At 40.2% G+C, this 22,214-nt stretch overlaps 2 protein-coding genes across 4 annotated transcripts in view; one reads left to right on the top strand and one right to left on the bottom strand.

Moving 5' to 3' along the window:
* Positions 1–3,566, bottom strand: part of LOC143022623 (prolyl 4-hydroxylase subunit alpha-1-like) — a 104,311-nt gene extending 100,745 nt beyond the window's left edge. The window contains exon 1 of the mRNA XM_076180926.1: positions 3,433–3,566. The gene's annotated coding sequence lies outside the window, so the exon portion shown is untranslated. The remainder of the gene's footprint in view (positions 1–3,432) is intronic.
* A 4,633-nt stretch (positions 3,567–8,199) lies between these two features.
* Positions 8,200–12,075, top strand: LOC143022609 (zinc finger MYM-type protein 1-like). Of its 3 annotated transcripts, none has more exons than XM_076180914.1 (3): positions 8,200–8,453; positions 9,253–9,392; positions 9,521–12,075. In XM_076180914.1, exon 3 carries the CDS (start codon positions 9,884–9,886, stop codon positions 10,826–10,828), a length of 945 nt encoding a protein of 314 aa, XP_076037029.1. In that variant the 5' UTR covers positions 8,200–8,453; positions 9,253–9,392; positions 9,521–9,883; the 3' UTR covers positions 10,829–12,075. The 3 variants fall into 3 exon arrangements, with proteins under 3 accessions (XP_076037029.1, XP_076037034.1, XP_076037023.1); XM_076180919.1 differs by lacking the exon at positions 8,200–8,453 and adding an exon at positions 8,465–9,095; XM_076180908.1 differs by lacking the exon at positions 8,200–8,453 and having other exon boundaries at positions 8,465–9,392.
* Positions 12,076–22,214: the final 10,139 nt, after the last annotated feature.

Here is a 22,214-nt window from a genome sequence, read left to right as displayed (position 1 = left end):
AGAATTATTATTATTATTATTTATTTATTTATTTATTTTTATTATTTGCAAATTAAACTCTAAGTCAAAACTTAAGCTTTGCTTTAGGTAACCGTATTGAAGCTGTCGATATTTGGGTCCAACCCCCTTTTTCCTCAGTCGTCAGACGCGTGCATGAATTTAATATCATAGAATGTAGTTCATACAGGGTGTCACAACATTATGATAACTCTTCGAAAGCTTTGGAAATGTTGAATCCATTGATCCGCGTCGTAGTCACAGGTTTGAACATTTGCGCACACGCAAATGGGACTAGACTAGAAAACCGAAGAAAACTGATGACCACCATTTTCCCAGATAAAGTTGACATTATGAAACATTTCAGAGAGTATATTTCTTTTTACGGGGGGGCACACTGTATAACGAGAGAGAGAGAGAGAGAGAGAGAGAGAGAGAGAGAGAGAGAGAGAGAGAGAACCTGGAATGAGATATACAAGCTTTAGTTCTTTGAAAATTTCGAGAATTCAAAGAGTGATGACGTCATCTATATACTAGTAATCTTGCCATTGGGAAATGTATAGCGAAAATGATTGAATATCTATAAAAAAAGGAAATTATTTCATGCTCAGTCTCACCTTGTTGCACTATCATGTGAATTGTAACGACTGCTTGTCATACGCGATGCTAGACGTGTAATACAACTCAGCTGGTCATTTTCGTGGATTTCCCACGGGTGTGTTGCCTACTATTGAATTAAAGTCACAACTGACGTATAACAGTGATATTTTTTTTCATAATCCGATGGAGTAATCGGAAAAAAATTGTGGGTTTCATAGCTTCCTACTCGCGGGTTCGAATCCCGCACTACTCTCCGATTTCCAGCAGTGACTTAATTATCTGCCCCAATAGTTCAAACCCATAATGGGGCGATGGTGACGGCTTCGGCCGCAACTACTCAGCGCCTCCTGGCGTAGGCTCCTCACCTTCTTGTTGATACGTTTAATAGAATAGAATGATAGACTATTTTATTGCTGGTCACGCCTTGGAACGAACAGAGTGTTTGAGGTACGAGGTCTACGTCGCTTGAAAGATGAAAAGATCGAATGTAGAAAGTGGGCCCAATAGTTCGTTCACACACACACACACACACACACACACACACACACACACACACACACACACACACACACACACACACACACACACACACACACACACACACACACACGCACGTGCGCATGCATGCACACACGCGCATGTGTATACATCATTTTACGAATGCGTGCATATGCACAATCACACACACACACATTTTAGGTCATGAGAATAGATTAAGAGAGATGGTCTAAATGCTGCAAGAATGCTTGAAATAGCTTAGAAGGAGCCCAAACTTGAGCAATACATGAAATTAATGTAGATACGATATTTTAAAGATAAGGAGATATAAACCAAGTTGGAACTATACAGGAATGTGAAGCCAGGTACGACAGATTGAAGAGTTGGAGACGGGACTTAACCCTTTAAACTCCGATGACAAGATGTCTTGTCATTTGGTCAAATAAAACAAAAAATCACCAAAATGTTTGATCAAACACCAGAAAAATATGACGTCAGTTCTCGCGCGGTCAAGCCGCATCAGATGATATTCGGATGTACGGGCCGGCGCGAGGCCTACCATATCCGGTTTTTCGTATCTACACCACAAGCGGCTGACATGAATTGAATGGGTTAATAACATTGCTCCTTTCGTGTATATTACAATCAGGTAAACAAACACACACACACACACACACACACACACACACACACACACACACACACACACACACACACACACACACACACACACACACATGTATATGTGTATGAATGTAATCCTTTCAGCTGAAGGCCATGCTCATGTCTGAACAAAATCCCCTGCCGTCAGACAGAATAGAATATGTAAAGCTACGTGCCCGCCCTTGAGATTTTATTTATCTATTTTTATTAGAGAAAGATAACTTTATGGATTGGGATGACAGGTGGCAAGTGACACAGAACTCCTAGTGTAGGCCTTATGGTCTCTTGCAGTCTCCTTCATTCATGTGTTCTTATAGTCAGGCTACGACAGAGGATTTTATTAAGCTCCTTTACAGAAAAAAAAAGTTCATTGAACTCGTGCGTTTAGATTCACTCAACTGGTCATGTTCATGGTATTCCCACGGGTGGGTTGACTGCTTTCCGTGAAAATGGTCGATCAGTCACGCGCGTCGGTGAAATAAGGGCCTGATTGACAGGACCCGTTTTTTATTTATTTTTATTTTTTATTTATTGATATTTTTAGTTGTATCCAGCGCTTCTGTCCATGAGGACAATGAATGTTCAAGGAGAATACAATTGTAAAGAGGTTAACAGGATGCAGGAAGATTAGAAGTATAACAGCGACCAGCGTTCCTATTTGAATGGAGATTAACCTCCAATGCGTGACTCTGGTCCGCGGGGGGGTACGACTCGAGTTACTGAGCGGTTAAACTTCTTCAGTGATTACTTCTGCAATTGCCGAAATTTTATTGTTTTTTTTTTCAACATATTTTAGTAATTGTAGTTATTTGTGGCTCCGCGCGGGTATGGAGGACCTACGCGACACCCCCACGGACCAGAGTCATGCATCATCTCCAAAGAAAAAAAAAAAAAAAAAAAAAAAAAGATAAATAAAAATGAAAAAAATAGAATAAATAAACAAATAAATAAATGAATAAATAAAATAAAATACTAAGTTTTGCATTTGTGGCATCTACTGTTGCATGGATTCATTAAGTAGATTTCCAGTTATTAAACTCTCTCTCATATTAGCTCGGAAGTGATTTCATAGTATTCTGAGTCTTGGTAACCTTGGTTGTTTTAAGACAAAGTTAGGTAACTTTATGGATAGAGGTGACTGGTGGCAAGGGACATGGAACTGCCTAGTGTAGGCCTTAGGGTCTCATCCACTCTTATGTGGAGTCATTGGGTTCATTGTTACTCTAAACTGTATAAGCGTTAATTAGGGTAGTTTAGCGTTGTTTAGCGTTAATTAGGGTAGTTTAGCGTTTAGCGTTAATTAGGGTAGTTTAGCGTTGTTTAGCGTTAATTAGGGTAGTTTAGCGTTGTTTAGCGTTAATGAGGGTAGTTTAGCGTTAATGATGATAGTTAAGCGTTAACTGGGATATTTTAGCGTTGACTAGGATAGTATAGCGTTAACTAGGAAAGTTTAGCGTTAACTAGGATAGTATAACGTTAATTAGGATGGTTTAGCATTAAATAGGATAGCTTATCGTTAACTATTCTAGTCTAGCGTTAACTAGGATAGTTAAGTGTTAACTAGGATAGTCTAGTGTTAACTAGGATAGTTAAGTGTTGACTAGGATAGTTTAGCGTTAACTAGTATTATTTTTTCTAAAGCAAATGTGTAAAAATTTATTGCTCTTAACATACCTTATATGTGACTCCACGAGAACAGTTGATTCGAATATCACCAGAGTTGCCGTGACAACGGCCTCTCTAAACACACCGAGTCAAGAAGAACACCGAAAGACCGCGAATTGCTTTCTGTCTGGACCCTACGGCAGTGCGCGCCACACTGAAAGCGCGCCGCGCCGACGCCCTATTTATGTGCCGGGGAGCCGTGACGTCACGTCGCACCTCGAGGAACCAAAACAAAAGGGGCGTGTGGTCCGTCATTCTGTTGTTTTGATGTGAGAGAATGAAAGGTAAAGAGGACCATCGCGGCCAATTTGTGGCCAGGAAGTGTATGTTTATGTACATATTTTTTGTGGGCCTTTATTTTCGGAACGGACATTAAATCAATATGTGGCCCGATTACAGCTACGCGTGTATACATATACAAACACGCGTACATAAACAAGCTTACACACACACACACACACACACACACACACACACACACACACACACACACACACACACACACACACACATGTATATATATATATATATACATATATATATATGTATATATATACATATATGTTCGATTGAAGACCAGAGCTAATTCTATATCCACTATCTTCTTAGTGATTTCCTAAAATTTACGAATAGTTTGTATCTTGAGGGGAGGTCAAACAAACTATTCGGAAAATTGAGAAAAACACTAAGATAGTGGATATAGAATTAGCTCTGGTCTTCAATCGAACATGTCTACAAGAAAACTTGCTGCCCACTTATACTAATAGACGCATATATATATATATATATATATATATATATATATATATATATATATATATATATATATATATATATATATATATGTGTGTGTGTGTGTGTGTGTAATAAAACCACTTGGAAAATATGATGAAAGGTGACCGATCGTTTTCGTCTTAAATAGACGAAAACGTTTGGTCACCTTTCATTTTATTTTCCAAGTGACTTTATTACACATTTTGTGAATCACGTGTTTTGTGATTTATTCGCATATATATATATATATATATATATATATATATATATATATATATATATATACATATATATATATATGTATATATGATATATATATATATGAGTGAATGGGTGGTGAAATAAACACAGGGAACCGTTTAGGGATTTATTCTGACGTTTCGTCCTTACCAGGACTTCTTCAGAGTACCTGGTAAGGACGAAAGGTCAGAATAAATCCCTAAACGGTTCCCTGTGTTTATCTCACCACCCATCCACTCATCTGTCTTACATATTTCAATATATATATATATATATATATATTATATGTATGTATGTATATACATATACATATTTACATATATATATATATATATATATATATATATATATATATATATATATAGCGAATACCTCTTATCAAGTTTATTACTTCCTGTGAAGTTTACAGTATAACTTCGAATAGTGATTGTGTTTTTTTTTATAATTGTATACGTATAGCGTTGTACAGTTACAGGTATAAGATAAAGTGTAGTGTTCTAGTAATTTACAATAAAATTAGTAGTCTGTTACTGTACTCCAAAGGTAGGAGTAATAGTATAAGGTAAGCAGAGTAAGCTTCGTGTATTTAGTTTATTTAGTGACAGCTTTTGTTGATTTATATTTTCTCTGCCGTTTGTATTGACGTAGGAGGAGCGAAATGGCTTTTGAGGGTTGTGTGAACCTGGAGGACCGTCTCAGGATGTGTGAGGAGGAAATTCGTCTTCTCAAGATTGCGCTCTGTGAGAAGAGTGAAAACGACAATACGAAATGAATATCGCTGAAAAATCCAAAGAGAATCCCAAAGAATTCTATAGTTACATTAGAGATAAAAAGGCTGTTAGAAATCACATTGGCCCACTATTATCTGCTGACGGTCAACTTGAATATTCAAATGAAGGAATGTGTGATATTTTAAACAATTGTTTTAGCTCAGTATTCGTAAACGAAACACCTCAAAAAGAACTCCAATCTAAAACCTGTGAAAGGTCTATTGTGAGATTACTTACTACAATGAATATAACAAGAAAAAATTAAAAGTTGTATAAAAGAAACTCAAAGTTAATAAAACACCAAGTCCTGACGGTTGGCATCCAAGAATCTTGAAGGAAATGAAAAATGAGATTGCTGTTCCATTAGGAATTATTTTCAAGAAATCCGTCATATCCGGAGATATCCCAAGAGCTTGCTAACGTTACTCCCATATTAAAAAAAGTGACAAAAAGAAACCAAACAACAACAGACCTGTGAACTTGACTTCAATTGTGGGAAAAAGGATGGAAACTTGTCATCAGAGATGCTATCGAACATCATTTAGAAAGTAACTTTGATAAATGATAGCTAGCATGGATTCAGACGGAAACGTTCTTGTGTGACTAACTCGAATTCTACAACACAGTCATCTCGAATTATGACAAAAGAAATGATACCTATTTGATAAATCTAGATTCTCCAAAAGCTTTTGATTCCGTCCCCCGCGAGAAACTACTTACTAAATTAACCTCACACGGAATAAGTGGTAGCCTATTAAGTTGGACTAGTAATTGGTTGAATTATCGAAAACAGAGAGTTGCTCTAAATGGCAAAACTTCTAGATGAGAAAAATGTTACGAGTGGAGTTCCTCAGGGTCCCGTTGTTGGGCCACTTCTGTTCATCGTATATATAAGTGATATAGACCACGGACTAAAATATAGTGTCTCCATATTTGCTGATAAAATGTGATTATACAAAACTGTGCGGAATATTTAAGAAGATTTAGATAAACTACAGCAATGGTCTGAAAAGTGGCTAATGAAATTTAACATAAGTAAATGCAAGGTTATGCACATAGGTAAAAATAACAGTAAGTACGATTACAAGTTATTTGGAAATTCGTTAACAAAAGTGGATAGTGAAAAGGATCTCGGCGTAGTTATCAGTAACGATCTCAAATCATCTAAGCAGTGTATTTCAGCCTCTGAGAAAGCAAATCAAATTCTAGGACTAATTGCGCAATCTTTTGACTTCAAAAGTCCATCTCCCATTAACAAGTTATATAAATCGTTAGTTCCTCCACATTTGGAATATGCTGTTTCCGTATGGTCACCGAATCTTATTAAAGACATTGGCAGATTAAAAACAGTACAATGGTGAGCCACAAAACTGATTTAAAATATAGAAAATAAATCATGCGAAAATCGACTAAAACATATGAATCTATTTTCCCTAAAAAAGCGTAGGCTTAGAGGTGACTTGATACAGGCCTTTAAGATTCTAAAGGGAATTGACAACATAAAAAGTGACACAATTTTCACACTGAATGAGAATCCGACAAGAAGCTGTCAGGAAATACATTTAATTTGGAAGTGGGTAGAAACAACATCGCCAAGCGTGTAGTTAATGAATGGAATAAATTTCCTGCAAAGGCAGTGCAATGTAGTTCAGTTCGAAGCTTTAAGAATCATTTAGATAAACACCTAAGCAAGATGCTGTAATGACTATCATTTATTTTATATTATTTGTTCATTTGTTTGTTATTATTTGTCTTTATTATTATTTCTTTAATTATTAATCATTATTTATCTGTCAATTTATTATCATTGACTATTTACATGTTTATTATTTAACTTTACCCATTTATTTATTTACTTGTTTTATTTATTGATATTCATATTATTATAATTCTTATTTATTTGTTTATTTATTTATTTATCATTATTATTTTTTTTTTGCATCCGACCTAGTTATGGACCAAAAGGTCTCCTGTCGGCATGCTACTCCTTTGTAATAGTTTGTAGAATGCAGATTGAGAGAAGCGAGTAAATGCCTTCGGGGATTAAAAAGTGGAATGAGAAATAGACATTTGGGAATGGATGCTAAGAGGAGATTGTATGAAGGAGTGATTGTGCCGACAACACTGTACGGGTCAGAAATATGGAACATAAGAGAGGAAGAGAGGAGTTTGAATGTGTTTGAGATGAAATGCCTGAGAAGTATGATAGGGGTTACTAAGGCTAGATAGAGTGAGAAATGAGGAGGTGAGGAGGAGAACAGGGGTGGAAATGGAGTCGGGAGATAGGGTTGATGAAAAAATAGTAGGATGGTTTGTACACATGGAAAGAATGAGTGAAGAAATATTGGTAAAAGAGGTGTGGAAGGAGTGAATATGAGGGGGCGTCCTAGGATGAGATGGATGGATGGGGTAAAAGGGGCATTACGAAAGAGAGGAATGTCTGTTGAGGAAGGACGGGAGAGGACAGAAGATAGGGGTGAATGGAGAAGGGTTGTATATGGATGATGCTGTGATGCATGAGGGGTAGTGAGTGGGGGATGGGGGGGTGAGGGAGTATGTACGAGAAATAGATTGACGCAGCCCAAAGGGATTTTTCCCCGTCTTCACCTTTTTCGCACGAGGGGACGGAGAGGGGGGGTCGCCAAATTAATAAAGAGGCCTTGCTGTGGATGTGATATGTCTTGTGACACTGCTTCTGAACCAGGGCAGTGGACAAGATGCAGGGATGACCCTTCATCCAGGAGGTGCCAAGATAAGAGGGAGGGATGAGGGTGGAGGGGAGTGGAGTATGTAGGGGATGGAATGGGTGGGAGTGGTTTTCTATGCCTTTTTCTTTTGGCCACCTCCCGTGTAAGGGGGAAAAAGCCTTTGGTATATGTATGTATGTATATATTATGTATATAATATGGATATACACATATTTCATATTTAAACACACACACACACACACACACACACACACACACACACACACACACACACACACACACAGGGCCGTTTCTAGCTATAGGCGGTATAGGCGATTGCCTAGGGCCCCCAACCTACCAGGGGGCCCCCGGCCGGCCCAATGGCTAGGTAACGCTACCGAAGGTCAAATATGAGCCTGTGCCTCTCCCGCTCGCCGACGCAAATAAACAACACGCCTCTTGCAGTGTTTGTTATTGTTTGAAATGTTTTGATCGTCTGCTAAAAATACTATCTTGTTAAAAATCACCTATATCTTATTTAATCTAAAGATATAATATGGTAAGCATTAATTGGCTTTATTTATTCATTTATGTGTTCACTAAGCTAGGGCTTATGGCTACAGATGTTACTAATTGTTAATTACAAACTCTTTTTGGCCATTAGCTTACTATTCTTTGTCCAATTGTTTGGCTTTATTTGTCACTGGAATTGGCATCACCAGCGTTCTTGTTTACTCTTTGGTCGCTTCATGCTTAGCTTCTGATAGTGTAAATTTGTAAGTTTGTGTGTTCTGTGACTGTAAGTTGGAATTCCTTTTATTATATTTGTATGCACAATAGGAAATGTTTGTATTCTATGGAATGTTTACCTTTTCCACCTTTTTCAATATTCAATGTTCATATATGTTCATATGTTCAATTTTGTTGATTTTGTATCGATATTTTATCCAATCCCTTATTCATTTATTCGCTTATTTCTTTATTATCAAAATTATGATTATTTATTTTCTCACTTCACCTACCTAATGAAAAAAACACTAGATGGCAGGACCGAGGTTAGCTCAAAAGGAAGTGACAGAAATACATGAATTCTATTCCGTTTGTCGTGTGGTCCGTTTCTCTAGTTCGTATATAATATTAAGATAACCACAGGCTCAACAATCACCCATCTGTTCACCTTTCAGGTCTACCCGAATTTCGTGTATGTAGAATTATTTTTATTAAGGGGTATTTAAAAGGTTTACACTTTACAGATATCTGTGTTAGGCCTACACTGATAAAAATAATCATATTTATTCTACTCGAATATCGTGTATGTAAAATTGATTCCATGTATTTATAAGGTTTTCACTTAACAGATTTCTGTGCTAGGCCTACATTAGACTCTAAGACTCGCCAATCATCATTCCCGTAATGGCATCAAAACGAATTTATCTCAGCGGAGCAGAGAAACGAAAGAAAAAGAAATTTGACGAAGAAAAATGGTCAAAAGAAAAAGGTAATTCATTATCGTTTATTTAATAATTTAAAGAAACATATTAAAGTTTGGTTTTATTATGTTTTCTGAATGGTGAGTATTATTTTAGACTAACGCCTAATCATCTAAGGAAATTTGTAATTTTGCAGGATCAATTCTAAAATATATTGGAGCTCCAGACAGCAAGCCAGAGGAATATTCTGAACTTCCTGAACAGGATGCTCCAGTGCCATCACATTCATCAGGATCTGTCCAGGAAGCTGTACTGCCACCAAGACCACCACATTCCCCAGAACCACAGAAGGCATCATCTACTTCTGAGCAGCCTCCCATTTATTCTAAACCACTAGATCCTGCTAACTGGCCAACCATTCTGTCTGATGCATTTAGAACGGATGCAGTAGGTAGAGGGCCATTTCAGATTAGTTCTGATTTCACATTTCCCAAAAAAAGAAGACGGAAGAAGTTTCCATTATCATTATTTTTGTAGAACATTGGTTAATGGAGAAAAGATGAAGCGGACTTGGCTTATCTACTCAAAAACAAAAAATGCTCTCTATTGCTTTTGTTGTAAATTATTTTCAACCAAAGAACAAAAGTTAGTGACAGAAGGACTGACAGACTGGAAAAACATAGGCACACTTTTGAAAAGTCATGAAAGCAGTCCAGCACACATAGCGCACATGGCAACCTGGAAAGATTTACAACTCCGTTTGCAAACTGGAAAGACAATAGACCAAGCTGAAAGAACACTATTGGAGGCTGAAAAGAGGCGCTGGAGAAATGTCCTGACTCGCTTAATCGCCATTATCCAATCCTTAGCCGAGAGAAATCTTGCATTTAGAGGTTCATCAAACACGTTACACCAGCAGAATAATGGGAATTTTCTAAAAGAGGTGGAGCTGCTTGCTAAATTTGATCCTGTCATGAAGCAGCACATTGAGCGTGTTGAGAGTGGCCAGTTCAGTCATTCCAGCTACCTTGGAAATATCATCCAAAATGAACTTATTGCTTCAATCAGTACTAAAATAATGGACACAATGGTGACTGAAGTTAAACAGTCCAAATATTATTCAATTATTTTGGACTGTACTCCCGATGTAAACCATCAAGAACAGATGTCAGTCGTCATAAGGACTGTCAAAATGGACAAGAAACCAGAAATTAAGGAACATTTTATGGGGTTCCTTGTAGCTTCTGAAACAACAGGTCTTGGTTTGTCATCTCTAATTATAAAGAAACTGACGGAACTGAATATTCTCCTTGAAGATTGCAGAGGACAATCATATGATAATGGTGCCAACATGAAAGGGAGAAACAAAGGAGTTCAAGCCAGACTTCTTGAGAAGAACCCTCGTGCACTCTATGTTCCATGTGGAGCACATTCCCTAAACTTGATGATATCTGATGCAGCAACAGCTTCAATAGATGCCACTAGCTATTTCGGCACTGTTTAGAAACTGTACAACCTATTTTCAGCCTCACCACAAAGATGGGCAATCCTAAAAGATTATGTCACTGTTGCACTCAAGACCTGGAGTGACACAAGATGGGAGAGCCGTATTAATAGCATAGAAGCTGTGCGGTATCAGGCCTCTAATATAAGGGAAGCTTTGTTGAAGGTCAGGGAAGTGTCTGATCCTCTGACCAAGGTTGAAGCCCAAAGTCTGGCAGAAGAGGTGGGGTCATACCGATTTATCATTTGCACAGTCATATGGTATGACATTCTACACATTGTGAACCATGTCAGTAAGCTCCTGCAGTCTCCTAAAATGCAGCTTGATGTGGCAGTTGACCTCCTTACTAAAGCGAAAACATCTCTGACTAACTACAGAAGAATTGGATTCACTTCAGCTCAAGTCTCTGCTAAAGATATGTGTGAGGAAATGAATGTAGAGGCTGTACTCAAAGAAAAGAGATTAAGAAGTACAAAAAGACACTTTGCTTATGAGGCCGCAGATGAGATCTGCAATGAAGAGGCTAGAAATAACATTCTTTAATGTTGTTGTTGACACTACCATTCAATCCTTAACTGATAGATTTAAAACTCTGAGTGAAGTAAGAGACCAATTTGGAGTGCTGCTCAATTTCCAGAAACTGGATGATCAGTCATTGAACAACCAGTGTGACAAACTATGCAAGACATTAACCTCTGGAAATGAAAGTGACATTGATGGAAAGGAACTGGCTATGGAAGTTAAACACTTACCAAGTTTGCCCTCAGACGAAATGACTGCTCTTGAGCTCCTCACCTTTATCCACAAAAAACATTTTGAGGAATTGTATCCCAATCTGTGGGTTGCACTGAGAATTGCCTGTACTCTGCCTGTGACTGTGGCCTCAGCAGAGAGGAGCTTTTCGAAGCTGAAACTCATCAAGACCTATTTAAGATCATCTATGGGGCAGGAGCGACTCAGTGGTCTTGCAATAATCAGCATCAACCATGAAGTGGGGAAAGACGTGTTGTATGAAGATATCATTGATGATTTTGCTAGTAAAAAAAAAAGCCAGAAAGCAGAGATTTTGAGCCCAATACAATGCAGTTGGTGGTGGTTTGTATTCAGAGACTGTGATGTTAAGTTACTACTATTTTGGAGTGTGGTTTGTATTCAGAGACTGTGATGTTAAGTTACCAATATTTTGAAGTGTGGTTTGTATTCAGAGACTGTGATGTTAAGTTAAAATAAATGTTTAAATAAATAAATATGGTGTAATAGTTACTTGCATCCTTTAACACCATCAAAAGATATAGAAATCGTTTAATTACTGTTTGGCAAACTTCACAGGTATAAATGAAATACCAATCTGTCTAGCTCTCTAACTTTTGAGGGCCCCTAACTGCCTCTTGCCTAGGGCCCCCACAAAGCTAGAAACGGCACTGCACACACACACACACACACACACACATATATATATATATATATATATATATATATATATATATATATATTGGTGCGTCATGTTCCTGTGTTGAAAAAACGAATGCACATGACAGATGTTTGCAGCATTTGGTCCAGGTTGATGTCGTCACGGCAGTTGAGTGGAAATCTCTTTAAGAAAGTCTGTTTACCTTTTCTCTCAGAACCGCCCCCCCCCTCCTTCCCACTCCCGTCTCTCGCTGAAGTGATGACGTGACCTAAGATGAATGAAATCGCGTGGAGACAGCGGGAATGAGTTGGTAGAGATTGACGATGGACAGAATCGTCTGGAGATATCCAGAATGAAATGAAGAGTGTGTCATAGTAAGAGAGAGAGGAGGGAAATGATAGAGAGAGAGAGAGAGAGAGAGAGAGAGAGAGAGAATGGGAGAAAGAGAAAGAGGAAGAGGGAGAGATGGAGAAAAAGAAAGAAGGAAGGAGAGAGAGAGAGTGAAAGGGAGAGAGAAAGAGAAAGGGAGAGGGGCTCAGTCAAGATTTTTTTAAATCCCATGGAAATGAATGAAATCGCCTGACGTCAACAAGAATGTAGTCAATGGTGCATGTCTGCCACAGTAATGAAGAAACAAAATTATTCTCCTTCAGGTTTGATGTGGAGGTAGATGGAAACCACTTTGCGAGTCGGGTTCTCAAAAAAAAAAAAAAAAAAAAAAAAAAAAAAAAAAAAAAAAAAAAAAAAAAAAAAAAAAAAAAAAAAAAAAAAAACCGGGAAGATAACATTTCGCTGCTTTAGCCTCTTCGGTTTGTTGTCACGCTTTATTGAGTTTATTCAGGCCAGCTTCAGGCGATTTCCTTTAGCTTGTACATATAGAATGGGTGTTGATGCTGTCTCTTTGGTTGTCGAAAGTGGGAGGGGGAAAGATCTGGGGGGGGGGGCTGACAAGATGGCATTAGGAGCAATTAATAATTATTTATTTATTTATTTATTATTTTTATTATTATTTTTTTTTTAACTGAACGACAAAATATATGTTATAAACATTAAGGTACAGGGACGCGCATATAGTTTATAAAGCAGAGGTTCTTGACCTTCCTATCTGAGCACTGAAGCAAAGAAACTCGGATCAAGCGAGGACCCTCTGAACCGCACCTGGTGAGTTACGTTTTTCAACGGACGCGTAATATATGATAAAAAATTCTTTTATAAAGAAGTGTACTACACTAGTGAAATAAAAAAATAGTTTATGAGTAATGAAAACAAAAATGAAATATGTAAAACATAGGACTGAATGATAATTATAAAAGTAAAATTCTAACCTATGAATTTTTAACGTGATCCTTAACTTTGTATGTCATTGGCCAAAATTATCTCATATGAACAGATACTCGTACACACACACACACACACACACACAAGTGTCCTTCATGAAGAGCCAATCGAAGACTTTCTTCCAAATGTTCTAATGTTAGTTTAGCCTTTTTTCGTTTTTAATATTATTGAGAAGATAGAATGCACTCTGGCAAATGTAAGTCGTTCCAAACATTGACAGCATTTTAAAAGGCTCCTTTTGCAATGTACTGTAGGTGCTAGTCTCTGACAGTCGCTTGATACCCAACACGAACAAATATCTTCTTTCTGGAAGAAGTGCTTCATAGATATGGACGACTGCATATCCGCAAGCTCAAGTTCTACTGCTACTCTTCCTTGAAGTTGGAATATTTTGGAGACGACTTCTACTGGAAAGTTGAAAGGCTGAGAATATAACTGGAATCTGGTTTCCTGTTCCTTCATAAAGACAAACCTCTCTTGAAATTCTGTCATAAGATTTGTTAGAGCGCTTTCAACATATGATGGGCAACATCCATTCTTCGTTTCACTCAAACACTTCTGTAGTTCTGGGAAATGAAGAAAATTGCTTTTCTGTATTTGGGAAGGGAAAAGTTGAAGTTTGGTTTGAAACCCTGCTAATTGTTCATACAACACCCAGACACTGCTGTGCCTCCCTTGCAATTTTAAATTCAACACATTCAGGTGATGAAAAAGATCAAACTAGGAAGAAAAAGTCAGTTTAAATTCATCGGTAAAAATGTCAGGAAAAACACTGTCGCTCTTGTGTTCCATCAAAAAGGACTTCAAAGACTCCCCACATTCTCGCTAATGCTCGACCATGACTAAGTCAACGAATTTCAGCAAGAACAATAAGTTCAGGGTGGAAAGCTTGCAAATCTTCAAGGATTGCTTTCAAAAACTGTTTATTCAGGGGCTTTGAAGTTAAAAAGTTTATGACCCTTGTCAGTTCTTCCAGGTAATCTACGAGTTTTGTCTAACTTTTCAGTCTGCTACACAACACCTCAACGTGTAATAAACAAAAGCAGGGATTCCGTCATCTGTTTTTAAATAGGCAATGAGACCTTTATTTTCACCAACCATGGAAGAAGCACCATCAGTAACAATAGAAACTAGTTTACTCGTGAGAAACTTCACAAGAACATCAGACACGTTCTTTTCAGTTGTCCTACCTGTAAGTGGCAACACTGTTGGAAGTTCTCCGGCGACTGCTTGCGTTTTAAAAACTTGTCCATTTTGGGGAAGGGCTTTAGAAGTTAAGTATATAAACACAACCGGCACTTTCTTAATAATTCAGATTTGGCGGATGCACACGCAGTCACTGCATTTCACTAACTGGGTGCCAATCCCAATGATGCGGGGTGATTGCGTCATCAAACGTATGAAAACGTTTTTAGTCGTTTCCAGTACTTTTATACTACTAGCGGCAAAAACGCTTCGATGTTTATACAAGTGATCAAAAATATTTTGCTAAACTCGTTACAAAATGTGTTATTAATTTAGTATTTTTAATATGAAATATTTGTAACTGATATATGTACATTCAAAACCCAGTAGATACTAATCTAATACGATAATAATAAATATTGGCAAAACATTTGAAAAAATATCTAGAAATATCTCAATTTATTTTTAAGTCCACCAGATATATATCTAATATCAAATGACCAAAATTTGTATCTAGAATTCTAGACGCTATGAAAAACCTCTAGATCAGGATATAAAATATCCAAAGTGGCAACCCTGACTGATACTGATTGATTAGGAAACGACGGTCGATCGTTTACCATATTTGGTCATGACGGGAAACTTAACTGCTTTGATTGGTCATCGTGTTATCTCAAGTGATGAAATTTAGAGGAACTGGCAAGTCTTGTTCGCGCGAGTTTGTTCTTGGACTTTCACAAGTTCGACCATTTGACGACGAGCATGGTTCTAATACGGTAGTTATTAGTAATTACCAACTAAAGGTAATTACTAATAACTACCGTATAAAAGCAAAATTCATGACTTGGAGAAATTTCAGCACCACGTCATAAAACATTTTCTGCGCACGAAAGTCCCATGTCTTAATATTAATCTTAGTGCTCGCGAGCACTACTTTAGGGATCTGCGGAGAGCACCGTCTAAAACCATAGAAGCACCATGGTGCTCGCGAGCACCAGATTAAGAACCCCTGTTATAGAGGATAAAAGTGATTGAAGATTTTTAAACGGACGCATAGTTTTATTACGTAGTCCGAAATCAGAAAAAAGTGTTTCCATGTGTGTATGAGGGGGGAGGGCGCTAGAAATACGCCTGGAAGCCAAAGGAAGCACCATCCTGGAAAAGTCTGGAAACTACTGCGTTAGACGTTTGTTAGTTGTCGAAAATACTGTAGACAACTATGTTACTTTGTTCCATTTGTCTGTAGCGTTGTCATGCACGTTATGGCCTCATAACTTGCTTTGATCATAATAATACTATGGTACCTTTATAAAGATCGTTCAAAGGATGAACACTATCAATTATCTTAGATCTAGGTCAAAAATCAAGGTCATAATGACGTAAAATGTGATTTATCATTTAGACAGGCTGCCGCCGGGCGATTCTATTTTATCTATTATTATTTATATTATTTCAATTCTTATTTATTCATTTATCATTATTATTATTATATATATCTTTATCTTTTTGCATCCGGCCTAGTTATGGCCCAAAAGGTCTCCTGTCGACATGCTCCTCTGTAATCCTTTGTAATCCGTGTGGTACTGACCCCTTTCATACCTGCTGCCACTTTTCCTTCAGCTATTTGACTGCCAATGTTCTGATTCGGTTTAACGTCGCGAACTCCCCCTATCAGGAGGCTAGGACGGTGCCCCTTACAGGGGACGTTGTAGCGTGGAGTTTAATGAACCATGCCCTTGGTCCAACTTGCTAGTGGCAGGGCTCTTGAACTCCGCCGCAAGTAGCGACGCTCTAACCCGCTCGGCCAGCGAATCAGTGTTCTAAAAAATATATATTTCTTTTTAATTTGTCCTCGTTGCGTGTGGAGTTTGAAAGTAATGTCTGTGTTATATGTGAGGTTTATATGGATTTCTTTCATTTAAAGTGTTTTAGGATTTCTGTCCATTTCACCAACATCAGGAGACCGTGAGGGGTTAAAACTCGGTCTCCGCACTGAGCCCAAGATCTCTCTCTGTCACCTTGAACTATATTTTTCACTCTTTTTCACACATGGAGAGCTAACCACTGGTTTAACCCGCGTACGTCACCCTCCGTAACTACTGGTTTAATTCTGTTTACTGTTCCCTTCTGTGGTTTTGTATTTCTTCTTTCACTTTCAACTTTCTTTTCATCACTGTCTTAAGTATGTCTTTCGCCATATCTTTCTGTAGGAAGTAAGTAATGTTTCTTTATGTGGTGCACTAAACGGAGGTAAATTTTTTCTTCTTTTCTTCCCGAATAATATTACACTTGGATTGTCAATTTACACCAAAGGACCCCCCCCCCCCACTGGGGTCCTCAATTTACTTCCTACGCCACCTCTGCACCGACGTCACGACTTTCTTAGTTCAGTGATCTTTACTGTTACAACTAAAAGTGCCTCCCCTAAGGGCGTGACATTACTCCCATGAATTAATAAACTTTTCTCCACCTTTTCTCTAATCAGAAAGACTGTTACAAACGTCATAAGCAATACTGCTTACTCAAGCAATCACGATATCAATGCATGAATTGGTTAGTTTACATATTGTCACATCAGCATTAAAATCTGGTCCCTAGTGGTTATTTATAAACTTTAAGATGAGGAGCGAGATTATGCAACTCCTTCGCGGCTATTGTTTACCAAACTAACTCATGAAAATGAAATTCCCACCACCTACTCCTCTATCTACCTTACTTGTCTACCTTTATCTACCAGCCTCTTACAACTGGCGAGTGTTCTCCTCTTCCATCCACTTTGATATATAGTCCTTCCCCCCTCCTCCCCCATCACCAATTCCCGTCCCGTCTCCACCTTCTCTTACTGCCTATTATAGCTTTTGGCTCGCGAAATAATTAAACACATTTTAAAAATGCTATTCTAACGCAAAATTCGTATATTACGATAAAATATTCAGAGCTCCTCTGACCTTTTTTTTATTATAATTATTTTGTCAGCCTTGTGGGAGGCATGTCCAGACTAGATATGCCCCCCCCTAAATGTGTCGCCCCAGGGCATATGACCCCCACCCCCCCATGTGAGGGCCCTGCGTGGCATACGCCGTGGCCAGTATGCCAAATAAACCCTAGTACATGCCTCTCTCTCTCTCTCTCTCTCTCTCTCTCTCTCTCTCTCTCTCTCTCTCTCTCTCTCTCTCTCTCTCTCTCTCTCTCTCTCTCTCTCTCTCTCTCTCTCTCTCTCTCTCATTTCCCATCTATGTGCTATTTTATTTTGTTATAGTCTGTATATAGCAAAGAATGTTGTATGGTACAATGAGTATCACTTCTGAGGACAATAACAACAAATTGAATAAATTCTATGACACGTGGCAACAGCGCCCATGTTGCCACACCGAGGTCTCTCTGGGTCACAGATGACTGGTCAAATTGGCAACGTCGCACTCAGGGGAATTCCCGCTTCTGTCCCACCCTAAACGGACTCTTTGGAGCGTAGAGGCTATGTAGAAAGAGTCTCACACCTTCACACAACACAGCAGTCCCAAGTTCCCCCCCCAGAGAAATCTGTGAAAGAATCCAAGGACCGTTGTCAGCCACGGTGGGGCTGCGGGCTTTTTATCAAGTGAAACTCGAGGTAACAGTGGATTGGTTGATTGTCTGCCGTGACGAATTGTCCGTTTTATTTGCCTGTTGGCTGTTTCTTTGGCTCGTGGCGGTTTGAGCGATCAGCGCCACTGGTAACTTGAAAAGCCTCGTTAAGACGGGGCTAGTTTAGTAGACGCTAGTGCTATGGACATGTAAACTACCCCCTCGACTTGCCTAATGTTAACGGAGAGTTACTTAACTAGCCTCCTAACTATCCTAGAGTTAACACTTGCCGTTAGCTAAGTTAACTTGGAGCTGGTACTTGCGGTCTTAGACCCGGGTCAACGAGAGTTACAGTTGTGTCAAAAACAAATTTCTAGATTGTTGAGGTCAATTTGTGTGTTCCTTTTGGCAGGTATTTTTTGTTTGCGGTGTTCGGCTGTTGTTGTTGTTGTTACGTCATCAGCAGAGCTTGGGTGGTGATGTTGATGGGCTTTGGGTTTGGTGTGGGGAGGTCGTTTGAGTGAACAATCTCTCTCTCTCTCTCTCTCTCTCTCTCTCTCTCTCTCTCTCTCTCTCTCTCTCTCTCTCTCTCTCTCTCTCTCTCTCTCTCTCTCTCTCTCTCTCTCTCTCTCTCTCTCTCTCTCTCTCTCTCTCTCTCTCTCTCTCTCTCTCTCTCTCTCTCTCTCTCTCTCTCTCTCTCTCTCTCTCTCAAGAAAATGATATGAAGGAAAAGAACGAAAAGAAAAATGTGAAAAAGAAGAAATAAGAAACGAAGAATTTAAGAAGATCTAGAGCTCATTGAGGCCATCCGCCTTGAATTTTGGAAAGCGATCGTAAATGGATGAACCACAAACGTGAAACTGTGACGAAGTCTGAACGATTCGAAAACACCATCACAGGCGCGGAGGAAGAGGAAGAGGAGGAAGAGGAGGAGGACGAGAAGAAGGAGGACCAGGAACGAGAGAGGAGGACCAGGAGTAGGTGGAGGAGGAGGAGGAGGAGGAGAATGGGGGAGGCGAGGATAAACAGGAGCAGGTGGGGAAGGAGGAGGTGAGGCTAGATAGGAGAGGTTGGGCAGGAGGATATAGAGGAAGAGGACCAGGAGGAGGAGGAGGAGGGTAAGGAGGTGGTGGTGGAGGAGGAGGAGGAAGAGGAGGAGAAGGAGGAGGACGAGAAGGAGAAGGATCAGGAGTAAAAGGAGGACCAGGAGGAGGACCAGAAGTAAGAGGAGGAGGACGAGGAAGACCAGGACCAAGAGGAGGACCAGGAAGAGGAGGAGGAGGAGGACGAGGAGGACCAGGAGGAGGAGGACGAGGAGGACCAGGAATAACAGGAGAAAGAGCAGGAGAACCAAGAGTGAGAAGAGGAGGAGGACGAGAAGGAGAAGGATCAGGAGTAAAAGGAGGACCAGGAGGAGGAGGAGGACCAGAAGTAAGAGGAGGAGGAGGAGGAAGACCAGGACCAAGAGGAGGATCAGGAGGAGGAGGAGGAGGAGGACCACCAGGAATACGAGGAGGAGGACGAGGAGGACCAGGAGGAAGAGGACGAGGACGAGGACGAGGAGGACCAGGAATAAGAGGAGAAAGCAGGAGAACCAGGAGTGAGAAGAGGAGGAGAAGGTGGAGGAGGAGGAGGATGGAGGAGGTGTTTAGTCGGGAAGGAGTGGAAAAAGGAAAGTGACAGGATGGAAAAACAGCCTTCGGAGGTTGTGTGTGAGCACATGCGAGTCCGACGTTGAAAAGTGGATGAAAGGTGGACCAAAAGTGGACCAAAAGTGGACCAAAGGAATACCAAATTGGACTAATTAGACCGTAGCGTAGGTTCCTGCCTAACTAACGAGCAAAACATGAAGCGAAGAAAGACTTTGAAGGTTGAGGGATGAGGATTCAGGCGTTCATTAGGGTGGAATAGGGAGCAAAGGATAATGGAGGAGGGGAGGAGGAGGAAGAAAATGTGGAGGAGGAGAAGGGGTAGGAAAACAAGGAGGAGGATTAGGGAAGGAAGAGGAATGAGAATATGAGGAAGATGCGCCGGAAGAGAGGGAAAGGAGGAGGAGGAAGAGAAAGAGGAGGAAGAGATGGAGGAGGAGAAAGGGGAAGGAAGACGAAGAGGAGGATTAGGGGAAGGAGAAAAAGAATATGAGGAAGATACGGAGGGCGAGGAGGAAGATGTGGAGGAAGAGGAGGAGGAGGAGAAAGAGGAGGAGAACGGGAGGAAGACTATGGGAAGGAGGAAGAATAGTAAGAAGAATATGAGGAAGATGTGGAGGATGGAAAAGTTGAGGAAGAGGAGGAGAAATAGATGGAATTGTAGCTTGAAGGCGTTATCACATTAGGCTATTTTCCCTTCGGCTGTCGGAGCAAATTTACAGTCAGCAACTTTCGGTAAGGAATGTGACGTGCCGGAGGAAGATAAATTTTCCTCCAGCAGATCAAATAACTTTCTGTGTTTTACGGCCGAAAAAGTCCTGGAGGCGGGCGGTACCGCCGACTGTCGGAGGTCGGAGGAAAAAATAGCTCAGTGTGATAGTCCCTTTAGTGGCTACTGAGGCAAACGAGGAGGGAGAGGGAGAGAGGTGGGAGGGAGGAGACAGATCTAGGATGAGAACGGAATTTGTGTGTACGTGACATGGCGAGGAGGAGGATGGAGGAGGAGGAGGAAGAGGAGGAAGAAGAATAAGAGAGGAGGAGTAGTAGAAGGAAGAGTAGGAATCAAATAATGAAGAAGAAGAGAGGAGGAGGGGGAAGGGAAGGAAAATAATGAAGAAGAGGTGAGGAGGAGGAGGAGGAAGAAGAATAAGAGAGGAGGAGTAAAAGGAAGAGTAGGAATCAAATAATGAAGAAGAAGAGAGGAGGAGGGGGAAGGGAAGAAAAATAATGAAAAAGAGGGGAAGAGGAAGAGGAGGAGGGGGAAGGGAAGGAAAATAATGAAGAAGAGGGGAGGAGGAAGAGGAGGAGGAGGAGGGGGAAGGGAAGTAGGAGGAGAAGTAAAGATGATAAAAGGTTGGGATGAAGAGGAAAGGAGAGATGGGAAAGACGAAGAGGAGGAGGAAGAGGAGGAGGAAGAGGGAGACTGGATCGAGGTTAAGAGGTTGAGTGGGAAAGGTAGGGGAGAGGAGGAGGAGGAAGTGGAAGAGGAGTTGGGGCTAAGGGAGTGAAATGGAGAGGAAGAGGAGGAAGAGACAGGAATGGGGAGAAGGAAGGGGAGGAGGAATAGGATGAAGAGAATGAAATGAAGGCAAGGAGGAGGAAGAGACAGGAATAGGGAGAAGGAAGAGGAGGAGGAATAGGATGAAGAGAATGAAATGAAGGCAAGGAGGAGGAAGAGGAAGAGGAGGAGGAGGAGGAACAGGTGGAAGAGCCACAGGCTCGGGAACGTAGAAGAACCAACTCGTGTTAGCAAGATGGAAAGGAGAAAGTCCACCCTTCCATCCCACTTCCTCTCCTGCTTGCCTCCTTCCCTCCCTCCCTCCCTCCCTCCCTCCCTCCATGCAGAAAGTGGACCCGTAATCTGTAACCGCGGACTCCCCGCCTCCTGCTGGGGGCCACACCGAAGAAGGACGTAATGATGATGACGATGACAGGGAAGTCCTCGAAGAAGAAGAAGAAGAAGAAGAAGAAGAAGAACGAGGACTCACGGTGGAAGTATCACTCGAATCTCAGCGCCGAGGGGCAGGTCAGGAGTTGTGATGAATTGTGGTGTGCTGAGTCTTTATGCTGACGGCGTGAGCACAGTCTACCTGGTGGACACCACCAAAATAAATATGATTTATTTATTCTCCCGCTCTGAGATGGCGAGGACGTTGTCTCCTCATGAAGGATTTTTTTTTTTCTCTTTTAGCAGAGAATTGAATGTAGCATGATACTCTCATTACGAACTTGCTAGCTA

This window comes from Oratosquilla oratoria, chromosome 3 (assembly GCF_046742065.1).
Source record: "Oratosquilla oratoria isolate Oo_2021 chromosome 3, ASM4674206v1, whole genome shotgun sequence".
In the NCBI taxonomy this organism is placed as follows: Eukaryota; Metazoa; Arthropoda; class Malacostraca; order Stomatopoda; family Squillidae; genus Oratosquilla; species Oratosquilla oratoria.
The sequence above is the reverse complement of the archived record's forward strand: the minus strand, read 5'-3'. Positions and strand labels throughout refer to the sequence as shown.

Coding starts and splice junctions, on each gene's coding strand:
- LOC143022609 (XM_076180914.1), top strand. CDS start 9,884: ATGAAGCGGACTTGGCTTATCTACTCAAAAACAAAAAATGCTCTCTAT.